This window comes from Erpetoichthys calabaricus, chromosome 13 (genome assembly GCF_900747795.2).
Source record: "Erpetoichthys calabaricus chromosome 13, fErpCal1.3, whole genome shotgun sequence".
Taxonomy (NCBI): domain Eukaryota; kingdom Metazoa; phylum Chordata; class Cladistia; order Polypteriformes; family Polypteridae; genus Erpetoichthys; species Erpetoichthys calabaricus.
In genome coordinates this window covers 7,783,400-7,800,794 of record NC_041406.2, presented here as the reverse complement: position 1 = coordinate 7,800,794, position 17,395 = coordinate 7,783,400, and the positions used below count along the sequence as shown (strand labels likewise).

At 42.5% G+C, this 17,395-nt stretch overlaps 1 protein-coding gene across 1 annotated transcript in view; it reads left to right on the top strand.

The window, feature by feature from the left end:
• LOC114663959 (cholecystokinin-like) overlaps positions 1 to 17,155 on the top strand; it is a 77,716-nt gene extending 60,561 nt beyond the window's left edge. The window contains exon 3 of the mRNA XM_028817923.2: positions 16,942 to 17,155. Within this exon, the coding sequence (XP_028673756.1) occupies positions 16,942 to 17,075 (134 nt within the window). The 3' untranslated portion in view covers positions 17,076 to 17,155. The remainder of the gene's footprint in view (positions 1 to 16,941) is intronic.
• The last annotated feature ends 240 nt before the right edge of the window (positions 17,156 to 17,395 follow it).

Sequence of the window (17,395 nt, the reverse complement as noted above, 5' to 3'; positions counted from 1 at the left end):
CAGACGTGCAGTTCCCAAGACGCACATACTGAGGTCTGTCTTTAAGATAGTCCACGATCCATGCCACTAGGTATGAATCTAATCCCATCTCTGTCAGCTTGTCCCTAAGGAGCAGAGGTTGGATTGTGTTGAAGGCGCTAGAGAAGTCTAGAAACATAATTCTTACAGCACCACTGCCTCTGTCCAAGTGAGAGAGGGATCGGTGTAGCATATAGATGATGGCATCTTCCGCTCCCACCTTCTCCTGATATGCAAACTGCAGAGGGTCAAGGGCGTGTTGAACCTGTGGCCTAAGGTGGTGAAGCAGCAGCCTCTCCATGGTCTTCATCACATGTGATGTCAGAGCAACAGGCCGAAAGTCATTCAGCTCACTAGGACGTGATACCTTTGGGACTGGGGTGATACAAGATGTTTTCCAAAGCCTCGGGACTCTCCCCTGTTCCAGGCTCAGGTTGAAGATGCGCTGTAGAGGACCCCCCAGCTCCGATGCACAGACCTTCAGCAGTCGTGGCGATACTCCATCTGGACCCACTGCTTTGCTGGCACAAAGTCTCCTCAGCTCTCTGCTCACTTGCGCTGTTGTTATTATGGGTGGGGATGTCTCTCCTATGCTGGTATCAGCAGAAGGATGTGTGGAGGGTGCAGTACTCCGAGGTGAGAGTGAGAGTGGGTTAGGGTGGTCAAACCTGTTAAAAAAGTAGATATGTATATATATGTATATGTATATATATATATGTTTACATAACCTCTTTAACACACTACTTCTCCGCTGCGAAGCGCGGGTATTTTGCTAGTATATAATATATATGTAGAGTGGACCCTTGACTTATGAACTCAATTCGTTCGCGAGGGCTGGTTGTAACTCAAGACTATTTTTCCCATAAGAAATAATGGAAATACCCATAATGTGTTCCGAACCTCCCACAGCAACACTTACTTAACCTTTTCATAATAAAAAAGGATTGTATAATATGCATAATTTACCAAAACACCAATAATTTTTCTAATGTACTAACCAAAAAGTTATAAAAAGTGCCTAGCCTACCAGAAACAACAATTTCATACTCTACTCACCATTTAATTTGACATCTTTGGCTGCAGGAAGGGAGGAGGAGGAGAATGAAATGGAAGGTGGTTATTGTTTAGAAGGAGCCTCCTTATACAAATCTTTTCTTTGTAAAATTGTCGAGATGGTGGATTTCGACATGCTGTACATATTAGCGAGATCGGTCACACGAACACCACTCTCATATTTCCGCACAATTTCCTTCTTCATTTTGATTGTGATTGCTTTCTTTACCTTCGTTACCTTCTCTTCCTTCCTTAGCAATTATCGAAATAAATTATATAAATCACTGTACTGATCGAAATTACATCCACAAACACACGTATCTGGGCTCCGACTGACGCTTACAAACGCTCTCAGCTGTTTGTTTACAATCGCACAAGCGGATACACGTGACCGCATTCGGGTCGTAACGCAAGATGTTGGTCGTAATTCAAAATAAAAATTTTGGTTGTAAATCAAGTTGTTCACATGTTAGGCCGGTTGTATATCAAGGGTCGACTGTATATATTATATAATATATATTTATATTATATATATATATATATATATATATATATATATATATATATATATATATATATATATATATATATATATATATATATAAACACAAATCCAGTCCAAAGGGTTATTGTCCATTGAAGGAAGGAGAATCATGTGACAAGAGCGATCACATTGGGACAGATCAACGGAAGATGGATGACGGCACTTATCCCACCGCGGGGCGAGACTTTTTTTTTCCTCTGCATCGATCATGTCTGTCCTCTTTCCCTTGAAACACAAAGCGTTTATCCCTTCTCCCACTCACTTCCTTCTTGCCAATTTTAAATTCCGCTCTCCGACCCTTCATTGGCTGTCCAACCAGAACAGTGTTTTTGTCGGGCCTTCCAGATGACGCTCATGAAGGCAATGACCATCAATCACTGCCTCGCAACTCCTGATCCTGAACTGTGCAAGGCTTCTCCACCTGAATCTGAGTGGAAGCCCCCGGCTGTGACAAACAGCACACAAAAGACAGACAAGATACAATACAACACACACAGGTAAACCATTTCAATACACTCCTTATGTGGCAGTGCTACACTGTAGTACATCAGATTCCAGGTTTTACTGTAATTCTCTATCACAAACGTGGGGACACAGTTGGAAACTTGTCAAGAGCAGATTTTCCAGAAATGTTAGAAAGTTTGTCTTCACGCAGAGGTCCACAGTAGGGTACCGCGCCAACATTTCAGGATTTTCGGTACCTGAAGTAAATGTCCATCCCTTGTGGTAGAAATTAAATTGGAAAATATCTCTGTATTATAATAAATAAATCTTGGGACGAGACGAGACTAATCCTATGACGAGACATGACTTTTTGAACAGACTTTTTGGAAGGAAGATGGTGTCTTTTGCCTTGAGATTGTTTCAAGTCCTACTTACAACTATTTTCAAACAAGACCACGGTCATAAGGTGCATTCCGGCACTTAACCTGAACAGACACCAAATCCACTAAAGGGCTGACTTATGAACACACACACACACACACACACTTATGAAAATCCAGTTTACAATCACCCATTCATCTAAATATGGCAGCGAGAAATGATGAAGTCAAACAAATTAAAGTGAAAACTGTCGATCAGTTACACAGCAAATTGATTAAATGCGTATCAATAGACTTAACACCCTTAGCGTTAACACCCTCCGGTCCACCACCGGCCGAATTACTGTTGAAAGAAGGATGTATGGTAATGTAATTGCGTAATTTATGTCTGAATGAAAGGCCATGCAATGGCATAAGATTAGTTGTATTCAAAATTGGTCGAACAATTCTAACATGTAAAATTTTAACCGGCGACAAGAAAGGTAATGTAGTACATATTCCGCGAATAACATTAGACACCAAAGGAGATCTTGATATGCCATTCATATTAAAACGTTTACAGTTTCCCCTTAGAAAAGCTTTTGCTATGACAATTAGCAAATCACAGGGACAAACATTCAAAAAAGTCGGTTTATTTATTAGAGAGAGTTTATTTATCACTCACGGGCAGATATGCGTTGCGTTGTCATGATGTAATTCCAAACACAGAATCAAAATTCAATGCGATCTTGAAGAAAACTTAATTCCAAATATTGTTTTAACTGAAGTTTAAAGTAAAAGTGAAAATAATGCATAGGTAACAATTCCCATGAAAATAACAATCTCTTTAAATTGTATATTCGGTTAGCCAAACCCAGGGGTTGGCGAGTAGTGGGCAGAGCCCCCTAGTATTAAAGAAAGAAATCTTGTCCTCAACTAGGACGTCTTTGAGTCAGGAACCAGGCAGGAGGAAACTTGTCCATTGCATCCTTCCTGTAACAGCAATCTACTAAGGGGCAGCACCCTGGGTAGTGGTGGTCAGCAAATGGTCAAGGAATAAGAGCAGAGGTCTCTGCTTATAATCAAATGAATTTAAATACCAGTGCTGAAATGAGGGGTTCAGACAAATGAACCCTTTTATTGGCTAACTAAACAGATTACAAAATGCAAGCTTTCGAGGCAACTCAGGAACCTTCTTCAGGCAAAAGTAATACAAAGACTGGAATTCCCTGTGTTTATACAGACACTGGGACAGGCACAGCGTTGGAAAACCTTTAAGTGAGACACCTTAGATGTAAAAAAATTAATAGACCCCTCCAGGCTAAGATTCATTTAGCAAGACAGGAGAACAATGTACAGTCGAGATCTTTTGATAAGGTATCTGTCCAACAAAGTCTGAATTGATGCATACACATCACCCGAATTTTTGACTCTTTTTGGTTCGTTGGTTTACACACCCGTCCTCTGATTGCTTCATTAACGTACAGTACATACCTAAATAACATATCTAATAAAAGTCTCACTTCTGCTCTATTCTTGGTTCTTACAATACTTTCCAAGACTTCTTGAGTTCCTGTTTGCGTGACATCTGTCAAGTCTTACTGAGTACATGAGAGTCAGCCAACTTCTTGAACCATCACCCAGGACCTTGTTGTTCACTTGATCTTATCTGCTTACCTGAAATGCTTGAGCAAGTTCTTGACATTTATTAACCCTTTTATACTAATTCTAAGATAGATGCTATAATGTGGGAAGCATACCAAAACACTTTATGCGCAATAACTATCTTCTCCTTCTTCTTTTGGCTGCTCCCATTAGGGGTTACCAGAGCGGATCATCTTTTTCCATATCTTCCTGTCCTCGTCATCTTGTTCTGTCACACCCATCACCTGCATGTCCTCTCTCACCACATCCATAAACCTTCTCTTAGGCCTTCTCTTACCTGGTAGCTCTATCCTTAGCATCCTTCTTCCAATATGATACATCCATCCATCCATTATCCAACCCGCTATATCCTAACTACAAGGTCACAGGGGTCTGCTGGAGCCAATCCCAGCCAACACAGGGCACAAGGCAGGAAACAAACCCCGTTCAGGTTGCCAGCCCACCTCAGGGCACACAAACACACACACACACACCAAGCACACACTAGGGACAATTTAGGATCGCCTAAGGCACCTAACTTTCATGACTTTGGACTGTGGGAGCAAACCGGAGTACCCGGAGGAAACCCACACAGACATGGGGAGAACATGCAAACTCCACGCAGGGAGGACCCAGGAAACGAACCCAGGTCTCCTAACTGCGAGGCAGCAGTGCTACCCACTGCACCACCATGCTGCCCCCAATACAATACAATACAATACAGTTTATTTTTGTAGAGCCCAAAATCACGCAAGAAGTGCCGCAATGGGCTTTAACAGGCCCTGCCTCTTGACAGCCCCCCAGCCTTGACTCTCTAAGAAGACAAGGAAAAACTCCCAAAAAAAAACCTAGTAGGGAAAAATGGAAGAAACCTTGGAAAGGCAATTCAAAGAGAGACCCCTTTCCAGGTAGGTTGGGTGTACAGTGGGTGTCAAAAAGAAGGGAGTCAATACAATACAACACAATACACAGAACAGAACAAATCCTCAATACAGTATAAAAATAAAAATTTTACACGTACGGAGCAGAATTTAACAGTAGATGATATCCCATAATATGATTTGGATTTGTTTAGAGTCCTGGAGACCTCGGCCATCAAGCTGCCTCCCCCATTTGGCCATTCCACGGCTGAAACAGCGCTCGGCCAGCTAATCTGATGACAGGACCCCTCTACCCCACGATTCCTGCGATCCTCCATCAAGGATGACTTTACCTTAGGCAGGCAAAACAACTTGACAGGTGGGCCGTGGCACCAAGTGCCATTTTTCAGTACAGATATACCCAGCATCTCTCTTCTTCACATGTTCTAATCAACGTCATCTCGCCTCTCTGACTTTGTCTCCCAAACGTCTAACCTGAGCTGTCCCTCTGATGTCCTCCATTCTAATCCTGTCCATCCTCGTCACACTCAATGCAAATCTTAACACCTTTAACTCTGTCACCTCCAGCTCTGTCTACTTTCTGGTCAGTGCCACCGTCTCCAGCCCATATAACATAGCTGATCTCACTACCATCCTGTAGACCTTCCCTTTCACTCTTGCTGATACCCGTCTGACACCAATCACTCCTGACACTCTTCTCCACTTCTCTTCCACAATCCCAATTACTCTGTACTGTTGATCCCAAGTATTTAAACTCCTCCACCTTTGCCAGCTCTACTCTCTGCATCTTCACCATTCCACTAACCTTCCTCTCATTACCCCTAAATGACTAGATGGCCCCTAAGTTTAATGTTTCATCCACACTCCCCAAGTCCTAGATGCTCACTATTGAAGTAGTGGAAAAACTTCTGTTTCACAGTGTCTCGATACATGCTCAATAATCCATCCATCCATCTATCCATCCATTATCCAACCCGATATATATCCTAACTACAGGGTACACACAACACACACACAAACCAAGCACACACCAAGCACACAATTTAGAATTGCCAATGCACCTAACCTGCATGTCTTTGGACTGTGGGAGAAAACCCACACAGACATGGAGAGAACATGCAAACTCCTAACTGCGAGGCAGCAGTGCCACCACTGCGCCACTGTGCCGCCCTGACAATTAAATGCATATACAAAATATCAGAGTTACACTAGCAGTTTTTTAACGTGTTCCACCGTATCAGCCTGGCAAATTTCTATCAGTAAACTCATATTCCAGATTTTAGGTGCCTAACAGCAGAAGGCCGCCTCACCACTTCTTTTAAGTTTAGCTCTTGGAATGATAAGCAGACCCTCATATGAAGATCTAAGGTTACGATTTGGAGTGTAAGCTAAAAGGCATTCTGAAATATGGAATGGAGTGAGATTATTTAAGGCTTTATAAACCATAACCAGGATTTTAAAGTCAATTCTAAATGGCACAGGTAACCAGTGTAGTGACGCTAAGGCTGGAGTGATGTGCTCGGATTTTCTTTTCCTAGTTAAGATTCTAGCAGCTCCATTTTGCACTCGTTGTAATTGATTGATGTCTTTTTTGTTTGGTCCTGAGAGGAGTGCGTTGCAGTAATCTAGTCGACTAAAAACAAAAGCGTGAAGTCATTTTTCAGCATCTTGCAAAATTATAATGGGTCTAACTTTTGTTACATTTCTTAAGTGAAAAAATGCTGTCCTAGTAATCTGATTAATATGTGATGTCTTTGGACTGTGGGAGAAAACCCACACAGACGTGGAGAGAACATGCAAACTCCACGCAGGGAGGACCCGGGAAGCAAACCCGAGTCTCCTAACTGCGAGGCAGCAGCGCTCCCACTGCGCCACCGTGCCACCCGTTCAATAATCCAGGTAAGGAAATTCTAGAAACTTGATTCAGTTCATCTGGACACAGTTCTTTTCCAGGGAGATACGTTACATCACTCATCCAAATGACTTCCTCAGTCTCAGTTGACTACAGGTTTCTCCAACTTTCTAAACAGTACCTTTGCAAAGGTTCTTATGCACAGATACATGCTGACACGATCAGGACATCACTGAGGACTCCATACCCCCTTATTGCTTTGACACAATCAGGACTTTGTGACTGTCAAGAAGCAAGCAGTGCATAGTATGGTGAGGCGAGCCATTGTGTGGTGCACCAGGGAGGCTGGAGTAAGACGGGGGGGTCTTAGATTTATCCGTTATTTTCTACTGAACCGCTTCAGTACTGGTACTGAGGTCCGAATGCTGAGATTGATAGCAAACTCAAAATTTTATTGCTGAGCAATCACTAACCCACAGAGATATGTGTAGCACCCTGGAAGATTATTTGAATCTTTTTCATTAAAATAAATATAGTATACTAGTCATTTAGCCCGTTACAATAACGGGCGCTAGAACAGTAGTGCATAAACATTAGTAGGAACAGTCTATATTAAATGGCAAGTGACTTTGACCTCATTCTTTTTGTTGGTCGTATTTTTCTTTCTTTCAGTCTTTCTTTTGTTGATGTTTACTTGCTGAGCTGACCGTTCTTCGTGGGCTGCCGCCGTGTATTGTGTGTCTTTAATTTTCTGTGACAGTAATACTGTCTTGTATGGCTCTATTCAATAAGGGCGCGCACAAAAAGGCGAGCTTCAAAAGGGCGACCTCAATTGAACGCGGCGAATAAAGGCGTTCGTAGATAATTTAGTTCAAATGGCTCTGGAATATGTGAAGAGCAACAAAGGTGCAGATCTTTATTTACGTGCGCCTTTATTCACTGCGCGCCCTTATTGAAGGATACCATCTTGTACGTCCACTGGCTTCTACGTCCGTAATATACCTTTAATTTTCTCTGGTGGTAATACAGGCGTGCCTTTAATCTCCTCTGACAGTAATACTGTCATACTAATAATGCGTCACTGTACTGTGTACCTTTAATTTCCTCTCGCAGTAATACTGGTTTGTATTTCCGTAAAACGCCTCTAACTTTCTCTGACAGTAATATCGTGCATTGCACCCTGCCCCGCGCATGCGCACTTCACCAGAAGACACCCACACGCGGACACCTGGACGCACATAGGGATTTTATATATATAGATGATTCAAATAATTATTTGATCCCCTGCTGAATTTGTAAGTTTGCTCACTTACTAAGAAATGAACAGTCTCTGATTTTTATGGTAGTTTCATTTTAATGGAGAGAGACAGAATATCAAGAAAAAAACACATGATTTGCATGTCATTGAGAGAAATGAGGATTTGATCAACTACAATCTAATAAGAATTCTGGCTCCCACAGACTGGCGATTACAATCAATCCCAGATACTCCTGATCTCAACTCGTGATGTGTATAAAGCACATCTGTCCACAGAATCCGTTTCTTCCATTCCAACACCAAAGAGCTGTCAAAGGACGTCAGGGACAAGACCTGCACAAGGCTGGAATGGACTACAAGACCATCAGCAAGAAGCTTGGTGAGAAGGTGACAACTGTTGGTGCGATTATATAGAAAAAGGAAGAAATATAAAAGGACCAGACCCTCGGTCTGGAGCTCAATGCAAGATGTTGCCTCATGGGGTGGTGAGGATGATGATGAGAATGGTGAGGGATCAGCCCAAAACTAATAAACTGAAGGCCTGGATGTTCACTGGCAGACTTAAGACGGGCCTATACAGTACAGGTGCCTTCTTGAACAGGGGGACCTTGTGGGCGCTGCCAGATTTCAATCCATTACGGCGTAGTGTGTTACCAGTGGTGTTTTTGGTGACTGTGGTGGTCCTAACTGCCTTCAGATCATTAACAAGCTCCTCCCGTGTAGTTTTGGGCTGATCCCTCACCTTTTATTTTTCTCAATGACATGCAAATCAATGCATAATATTTAAGTTATGTGTTTATTTTCTGGATTTTTGGTTGATTTTCCATCTCTGTCCATTAAAATGAAACTACCATAAAAATCAGAGACTGTTCATTTCTTTGTAAATGAGCAAACTAACAAATTCAGCAGGGGATCAAATACTTATTTCCCCCCACTGTATATTCATTTTACATACAGATAAATACTTTTAAAACCTCCCACTGTTCCAGTGTGGTGCTGAGGTGTCACCCACTGCACTCGGGCCCCAGTCCAGGTGGTCCATCGTGTGGTGGGTGCATATGCATATGCTCTAAGGGAACAGATTTATTGTTAAAAATGACCAAAGTTTATTAGTTGATTCATTGCTGTTCACCAAGGCAGTTGTGTTCTGCTTGGGATTGGCGGGATGGTCAGGCAGAGACAGAAGTCGTAAAAGATGGAAAGCAAAAAAACGAGCGGGAGAGGAGTGTGGACGAAGACTTCAGACATGACAGCAGGTGTGGTTATATAGCAGCTTTATTTTGCAGCATCACAGTGAGAAGAGTTTCAGAAAAGCCGGTAATCAATATTACATGACAGCGTCAGGGCTCTTCTGAACCCCGTTTTCTGGGTGGGGCAAGTTTTTATACCCCTAGAATGTGTGATTTAATATCATTATGAGATGCAACAGTCGGCAATTTTATTTTATAAAATCCTTGAGTTTCTAAAACGCCCCTGTGCAATGTGATTTCTTGGCTCCTTTGTTATGGCGTTCAAATGTAAGCTAAGGGAAAACGTTATAAGGCAGACTCATGTGTGGAATGCTTAGACCTTGAGTCATTAGAACAAATATTTTTGTTCTGTTTGCTCAGCAAAGCATGCTGAATGGTTTCATAAAGCTGACTTCTCAGACATGAATTTGTACAAGGGAACGAATAGAACATTCATCTTCCACAGGAGCGAGGAGGGAGGATAAGAGAGCTGGAGTGTGCGTCACTTAATTTATTTTAATTTCTTTCAAGTGCAGGGCGAACATAAAAGGACGAGAAAAACAGCAAAGGAAGTGTTTAGGGAGAAAGACGACAGACGCAGGACTTGTGAAGTGTGCGGGTGAAAAGATTCGAAGACGGATTTGGGGTTTGGCACTGTCGTCGGGAGCTAACAGGAACCTCAGTAAAGAAGAAGTGGAGGCTGGTGGGCTCTGCTAGAGTGAAAAACGAACAGCGTCTTAAAAATACCAGGAATATTCACAGCTGGGCAGTGGGCTTTACTGAATTTAATGCACAACTAGGAATATGGCATCTTTATTTTCTTGGTCTGTAACAATAGGACTATAAGCAAAGGATTTTTTTTAGTCAACGCTCTCCAAAGGTATGCAGACTTAAAGACTCGAGCCACTTCTTATACAGGGTGTCCATAAAGTCCGTGTGCAATTTAAAATAGTTGTAACTTTGTAAGTACAGTCATTTAAAAAATTAGGGATCCCCTCTCAGCCTGCATAATAATTGACTCTCCTTTCAACAAAAAAGATATCAGTGGTATGTCTTTCATTTCCTAGGAAGATCTGAGTACTGCGGTGTTTTCCGAACAAAGATTTTTAGTGACGCAGTATTTAGTTGAATGAAATTAAATCAAATGTGAAAAACTGGCTGTGCACAAATGTGGGTCCCCTTGTCATTGTGCTGATTTGAATGCCTGTCACTGCTCAATGCTGATTACTGGTGTGATGAGCTTGTTAAGCCTTGAACTTCACAGACAGCTGTGTCCAATCATGAGATATAAAGGGATTTAAGGAGGTCAATTACAAGTTGTGCTTCCTTCCCTTTGACTCTCCTCTGAAGAGTGACAGCATGGGATCCTCAAAGCAACTCTCCAAAGATCTGAGATTGTTGAGTCTCTTGGTTTAGAGCAGGGGCGTCGAACTCCAGTCCTGGAGGGCCACAGTGGCTGCAGGTTTTCATTCAGACCCTTTTCCTAATCAGTGACCGGTTTCCACTGCTAATTAAATTCGTTTTCCCTTCATTTTAATGGCCCTGTTTTTAAGGATTCAGTTTTCTGAATTTATTCCTTTCTTCATTAAATGACAGCCAAACAGAATTGAGACATGAAACGAGCCAACAGATGACCAGCTAAACTGGGGCTTCAAACTCCAACCAGTTTCTTAATGACAAGCTGATTCTTGCTGTTAATTAAACTCATTATCTAATTTCATGGCCTGTTGCTGCTCTCATTCTGCCACAGCAGACATTTCCAAAACTGTTAATTTTTCTGTTTTTTCTAAGAACACCATCAAAATGTTTTGGTGACCTGAGAGATCAGCCTTACTGAGACCTTCACTTTTCTTTATTTTCAAATATTGTGTGATGGGCACAACTGAGCTGCTCATATGGCGGCTTATTTTGTGTCTCACTATTATTTGGCTGCTAATTAAGGAAAAAGAAAATATTAAGGGGTCTGAGTCAAGTTAATTAAAATGAATGCTAAAGAACTTAATTAGCATCAAAAATCTGTCACTAATTAAGAAGATGGTTAGAATGAAAACCTGCAGCCACTGTGACCCTCCAGGACTGGAGTTCGACACCCGTGGTTTAGGGCAGGGGTAGGCAACGTCGGTCCTGGAGTGCCACAGTATGTGCAGGTTTTTGTTCCAACCCAGTTCCTTAACGAGAACTCAATTATTGCTGATGAAGCACATATTGCTTAAGTGACATTTTAATGCTTCATTTTAGTGGTCTCGCTTGTTAAGGTTCTCCAACCTTAATTGCTTATTTCAATCTTAAACTGCTGCATTCTGTGTTTTAATTGCTCCTTATTAGCAATACGATGTAAAAGACAAAGCAGCCAGCAGTTCTCCAGCTAGCTTTTTTCCAATTACATCTGTGTGTTCATCATTCACTGTTTGATTTAATAAAACACTTAATAGTAAAATGTGACAGACTGAAAATGATCTGTTTTAGGCTTCAAATCATTTGGATGATATCCTTGGAAAGGAAAAAAATCTACGATATAAGAGCCTTACATTGCAGACTAACAAGCCATAAAATTAAATAAGGTCTGAGATTGGCAATGATTGGTTTCTAATTAAGCAATTGGGTTGAATGAAAACCTGTAGCCACTGCGGCTCACCAGGACCGACATTGCCTACCCGTTTTACATCTTATTGCTAATAAGGAGCAATTAAAACACTGAATGCAGCAGTTTAAGATTGAAATAAGCAATTAAGGTTGGAGAACCTTAACAAGCGAGGCCACTAAAATGAAGCATTAAAATGTCACTTAAGCAATATGTGCTTCATCAGCAATAATTGAGTTCTCGTTAAGGAACTGGGTTGGAACAAAAACCTGCACATACTGTGGCACTCCAGGACCGACGTTGCCTACCCCTGGTTTAGGGGAAGGCTACAAAAAGCCATCTCAGAGGTTTAAACTGTCAGTTTCTGTAACTGTAAGGAATGGAATCAGGAAATGGAAGGCCACAGGCACAGTTGCTGTTAAACCCAGCAGGTCTGGCAGGCCAAGACAAATACAGGAGCGGCATATGAGCAGGATTGTGAGAATGGTGACAGACAACCCACAGATCACCTCCAAAGACTTGCAAGAACATCTTGCTGCAGATGGTGTATCTGTACATCGTTCTACAATTCAGCGCAATTTGCACAAAGAACATCTGTATGGCAGGGTGATGAGAAAGAAGCCCTTTCTGCACTCACGCCACAAACAGAGTCGCTTGTTGTACTCAAATGCTCATTTAGACAAGACAGATTCATTTGAGAACAAATTGCTTTGGACTGATGAGACAAAAATGGAGTTATTTGGTCAAAACAAAAAGCACTTTTCATGGCGGAAGAAGAACACCGCATTCCAAGGAAAACACCTGCTACCTACTGTCACATTTGGTGGAGGTTCCATCATGCTGTGGGGCTGTGTGGCCAGTTCAGGGACTGGGGCCCTTGTTAAAGTCGAGGGTCAGATGAATTTACCCCAATATCAACAAATTCTTCAGGATAATGTTCAAGCATCAGTCACAAAGTTGAAGTTACACAGGGGTTGGATATTCCAACAAGACAATGACCCAAAACACAGTTGGAAATCTACAAAGGCATTCATGCAGAGGGAGAAGTACAATGTTCTGGAATGGCCATCACAGTCCCCTGACTTGAATATCAGCGACAATCTATGGGATGATTTGAAGCAGGCTGTCCATCAAATTGAACTGAACTGGAGAGATTTTGTATGAAGAATGGTCAGAACAGGTCCCACAGGTTAGCAAAACCCTAACCATGAAGTCAAAAGAATTGTCTACAGAGCTTAGTTGACAGGATTAGGTTCAGATCTGTGCAAGGCTACCAAATATGTCTGCTTCTCAAGAGGGACAGTCATGTCATGTCATTATTAAACCTGTTTAATTCAAACCAGGGTCATGTTTGGGGGTGTGCTGGAGCCTATCCCAGCTGGCATATGGCACAAGTCAGGAACAAACCCTAGATAGGGCGCCAGTCCTTCATACGGCTACCCCCACATACACACCAAATATACAGACAGGCCAATTTAGTGTCAGCGGTTCACCTAACCTGCATGTCTTTGCAGGCAGACACAGGGAGAACATGCTGACTCCACGCAGGGTGGACCTGGGACGCGGACCCTGAATTCTGAGGAGACATGACAGTTAGAATGCTGAGTACATACAAGTGCCATTTTTAGCCAGGGTCTTAACCTTGGTTTTAGGGTAGTTTTCATTTTCAGTGATCTTTTTATTGTTGTCTAAATCTTATTGTCATGTATTGTCATTGCTTTTGGTTTTGATCCTCAAGTTTGATGTCATTCTGGCCTTTTTTTGGATTATTGTGTTGTTTTCTGTACTAAAGCTTGTGTTTCATTTGGATTTTTGCTTGTTTCTGGGGGTCTTGACCTCGAATTAATCATCAGACGCTATAAAAGTTCAGCCTTTGGCACTGAGCCTTATCTGATCCGCTGATAAATCCTTCCAAACCTTTTTGAATCCCCTTTGTGATTATTTTTGTGTCTTACCCAGTTTTTGACTTCTTTCTTGAATATTGACGGTGATTTTTGCCTCTCATCTGGGTCTTGGTTGCTTTATTTTATTTTCATTTGTTTTGCCTCTTCCATCTCCCACTTTAACTCAACAAATCAGTTGTTTTCCTGCCAAGTCATGACAGCGACGTTGTATTCTCATCTCGTGACTTAGTTTTCGTTTTTGTAATTTTATTTGGGCCACTGTAGCCGCCATTTCCTGCCAACGTCACTTGAAGCTCCCGTTGTCAAGGCAGCAGACGCATTGTTTGGGGGCGTGTCCTCAGAGGTCGTCTGCCATCAATCACGAAAAAGTTCGACCTTCGAGTTCATTTCTTAATCCGAGTTAAAATCCAAATCAAAACCTTTACCTTTGTTAAATCGTTTTCCCTAATAATTTTTCTGGTTTAAGCGATTCTCTCCCATTTTTTCGACTTTTGATTTCTGCTTTTTGTTCTTTTTTCGGTTTTTGAGCATGCGTCTTTTGCAGCAGTTACTTTTTTAAAACCCAGCGTGCTCTCCTGTCCATCACAATACCCCCTTTGTGTGTCTTCTGGTTCGGGGAATGGGCCATTTTGAAGTTTAGGCCTCAGAGAAGATTTACAAAGCAAGGCCTCATTGTAGCATTTTTGTATTTGGAGCCTACTGGTAGGAAAGCCTGAGGTTCCATTTTGGAGTTTTAGGCCTAATTTTTGAATTATTTTTTGGTTATTTTATATAGTTGGAGCCAGAATTTCCAAACAATAAGAATAAATTGAAATCAGCAGTGATGCGTTCTTACTCTTTAATGTGTCCTCACTGGTCACCGTCGGATGTTGGTCATCGCTGATCTTTTCTGTAAGTCCTTTCCTTCTGTCCCTTTTCCTGTTGTATATAGCAGAGATGTTAACATTTTGTCCTCAGAGGTGTGACTGAGTAAATTCCACTAAAGCTCTGTGAGTGACAGCCCTCCAATCCCACTACTAACGTGAAGATGGCTGGTGACGGGGCTCTCACCCTGACATTAAAACAATCTGGACGAGAAAAGGCCTACACCGTGCTTGGAGTCCATCTATGGCAGGGGTTCTTATCTTAAGGTCCATGGATAAAAATGAACATTTACATTCATATATACCACTCGTGCACCGCCATCTTCATGTCGTCATCTGTCTTGAATCGACGACCACCCAGATGTTTTTGTTGGCGGTCCGAAAAGGTGGACATCACACAGTGCCAGATCTGGCGAATAAGGAGGATGTGGCAATACCTAACACTTCAGTTTCTCCAGACAAGCCTCGGTGTTCTTAGCACTGTGTGTGTCATTGTCTTGCAGCCCACAAAAGGACACCCCCTGAGACAGCAGTCCTAACTGCTTGGATCAAACAGCAGGCTTCACATTGGTCTCCAGCAAGTCACAGGAACTTACCCTAGTGACTGTGGTACCCCACGGCATGGAGTGTTTGAGAATAACTTGGGTGCATGAGTGTTGGTGAGGACAAGACAAAACATTAGAACAACATTAGAACATCAGCACAATCAGGAGGAGAACAGGCCATTCAGCCCACCAAAGCTCACCAGTCCTCTCCACTTATTTCTTCCAAATAAACATCATAGACATAAACATCATAAACATAAAGTCCCAAAGGTATCACATCCTGGTGAGCTGAATGACTTCTGGCCTGTCACTCTGACATCGCATGTGATGAAGACCATGGAGTGGCTGCTGCTTCACCACCTGAGGCCACAGGTCCGCCACGCCCTCGACCCTCTGCAGTTCGCATACCAGGAGAAGGTGGGAGCGGAGGATGCCATCATCTATATGCTATGCCGATCCCTCTCCCACTTGGACAGAGGCAGTGGTGCTGTAAGAATTATGTTTCTAGACTTCTCTAGCGCCTTCAGCACCATTCAACCTCTACTCCTTAGGGACAAGCTGACAGAGATGGGAGTGAGTAGATTCATACCTGGTGGCATGGATCGTGGACTATCTTACAGACAGACCTCAGTATGTGTGACTCGAGAACTGCAGGTCTGACATTGTGGTCAGCAACACAGGAGCACCACAGGGGACTGTACTTTCTCCGGTCCTGTTCAGCCTATATACATCAGACTTCCAATACAACTCGGAGTCCTGCCACGTGCAAAGGTTCGCTGATGACACTGCTATCATGGGCTGCATCAGGAGGAGGAGTATAGGAACCTAATCAAGGACTTTGTTAAATGGTGCGACTCAAACCACCTACACCTGAACACCAGCAAATCCAAGGAGCTGGTGGTGGATTTTAGGAGGACCAGGCCCCTCATGGACCCCGTGATCATCAGAGGTGACTGTGTGCAGAGGGTGCAGACCTATAAATACCTGGGAGTGCAGCTGGATGATAAACTGGACTGGACTGCCAATACTGATGCTCTGTGTAAGAGAGGACAGAGCCGACTATACTTCCTTAGAAGGCTGGCGTCCTTCAACATCTGCAATAAGATGCTGCAAATGTTCTATTAGACGGTTGTGACGAGCGCCTTCTTCTAAGCAGTGGTGTGCTGGGGAGGCAGCATAAAGAAGAGGGACGCCTCATGCCTGGACAAACTGGTGAGGAAGGCAGGCTCTATTGTAGGCACAGTGCTGGACAGTTTGACATCTGTGGCAGAGCGACGGGCGCTGAGCAGGCTCCTGTCAATCATGGAGAATCCACTGCATCCACTGAACAGGATCATCTCCAGACAGAGGAGCAGCTTCAGCGACAGACTGCTGTCACCGTCCTGCTCCACTGGCAGACTGAGGAGATCGTTCCTCCCCCAAACTATGTGACTCTTCATTTACACCCGGGGGGGGTAAACGTTAACATTATACAAAGTTATTGTCTGTCTGTATACCTGCATTGTTATCACTCTTTAATTTAATATTGTTATTATCAGTATGCTGCTGCTGGAGTATGTGGATTTCCCCTTGGGATTAATAAAGTATCTATCTATCTATCTATCTGTATATCAAGTTTTGAAAGTCCCTAAAGTCTTATCGTCTACTGCACATTCGCTCGTCTGGTGGAACAAAACCCATTTTTTTATTTTGTGGCCAGCTGGGCAGGAAGTGGCCGGTCGCCTTCAAATAAACTAAACTGCGTTTCTCTATTTTTGTTTTTCCAGGTCCTTCTGGAATGGTGTCAGCGAGCGGGAAATCACACAGCATCGAGCCCAACCACAGAATAAACGACAGAGACTACGTGGGCTGGATGGACTTTGGACGCCGCAGCGCTGAAGAATACGAGTACTCCTCCTAAAGTGAGAAATACAAAGGAGACAAAATAAAAAAAGGGTGCGCCACCTTCTGTACAGAGAAATAAAACAATAATACTTTTAATTCATTGTCTCTGAATCCTGTGTTTCAAATTTTACATTTATTATGTATTTGATGTAAATTTGTTTGTAAAACTATATGATGCAATATATATATTAGAAATTTTGCAAAAAAAAAAAAAATGTCTGATTTATTTCTTTCTTTCTTTGCACCATTAAAATGATTGAAATGATAAATGCAGTCCTGTTCCTGTCACCGCAGATTTGTCAGGCGTGACTGTAATCAAAGGAAAGAAAATAAATC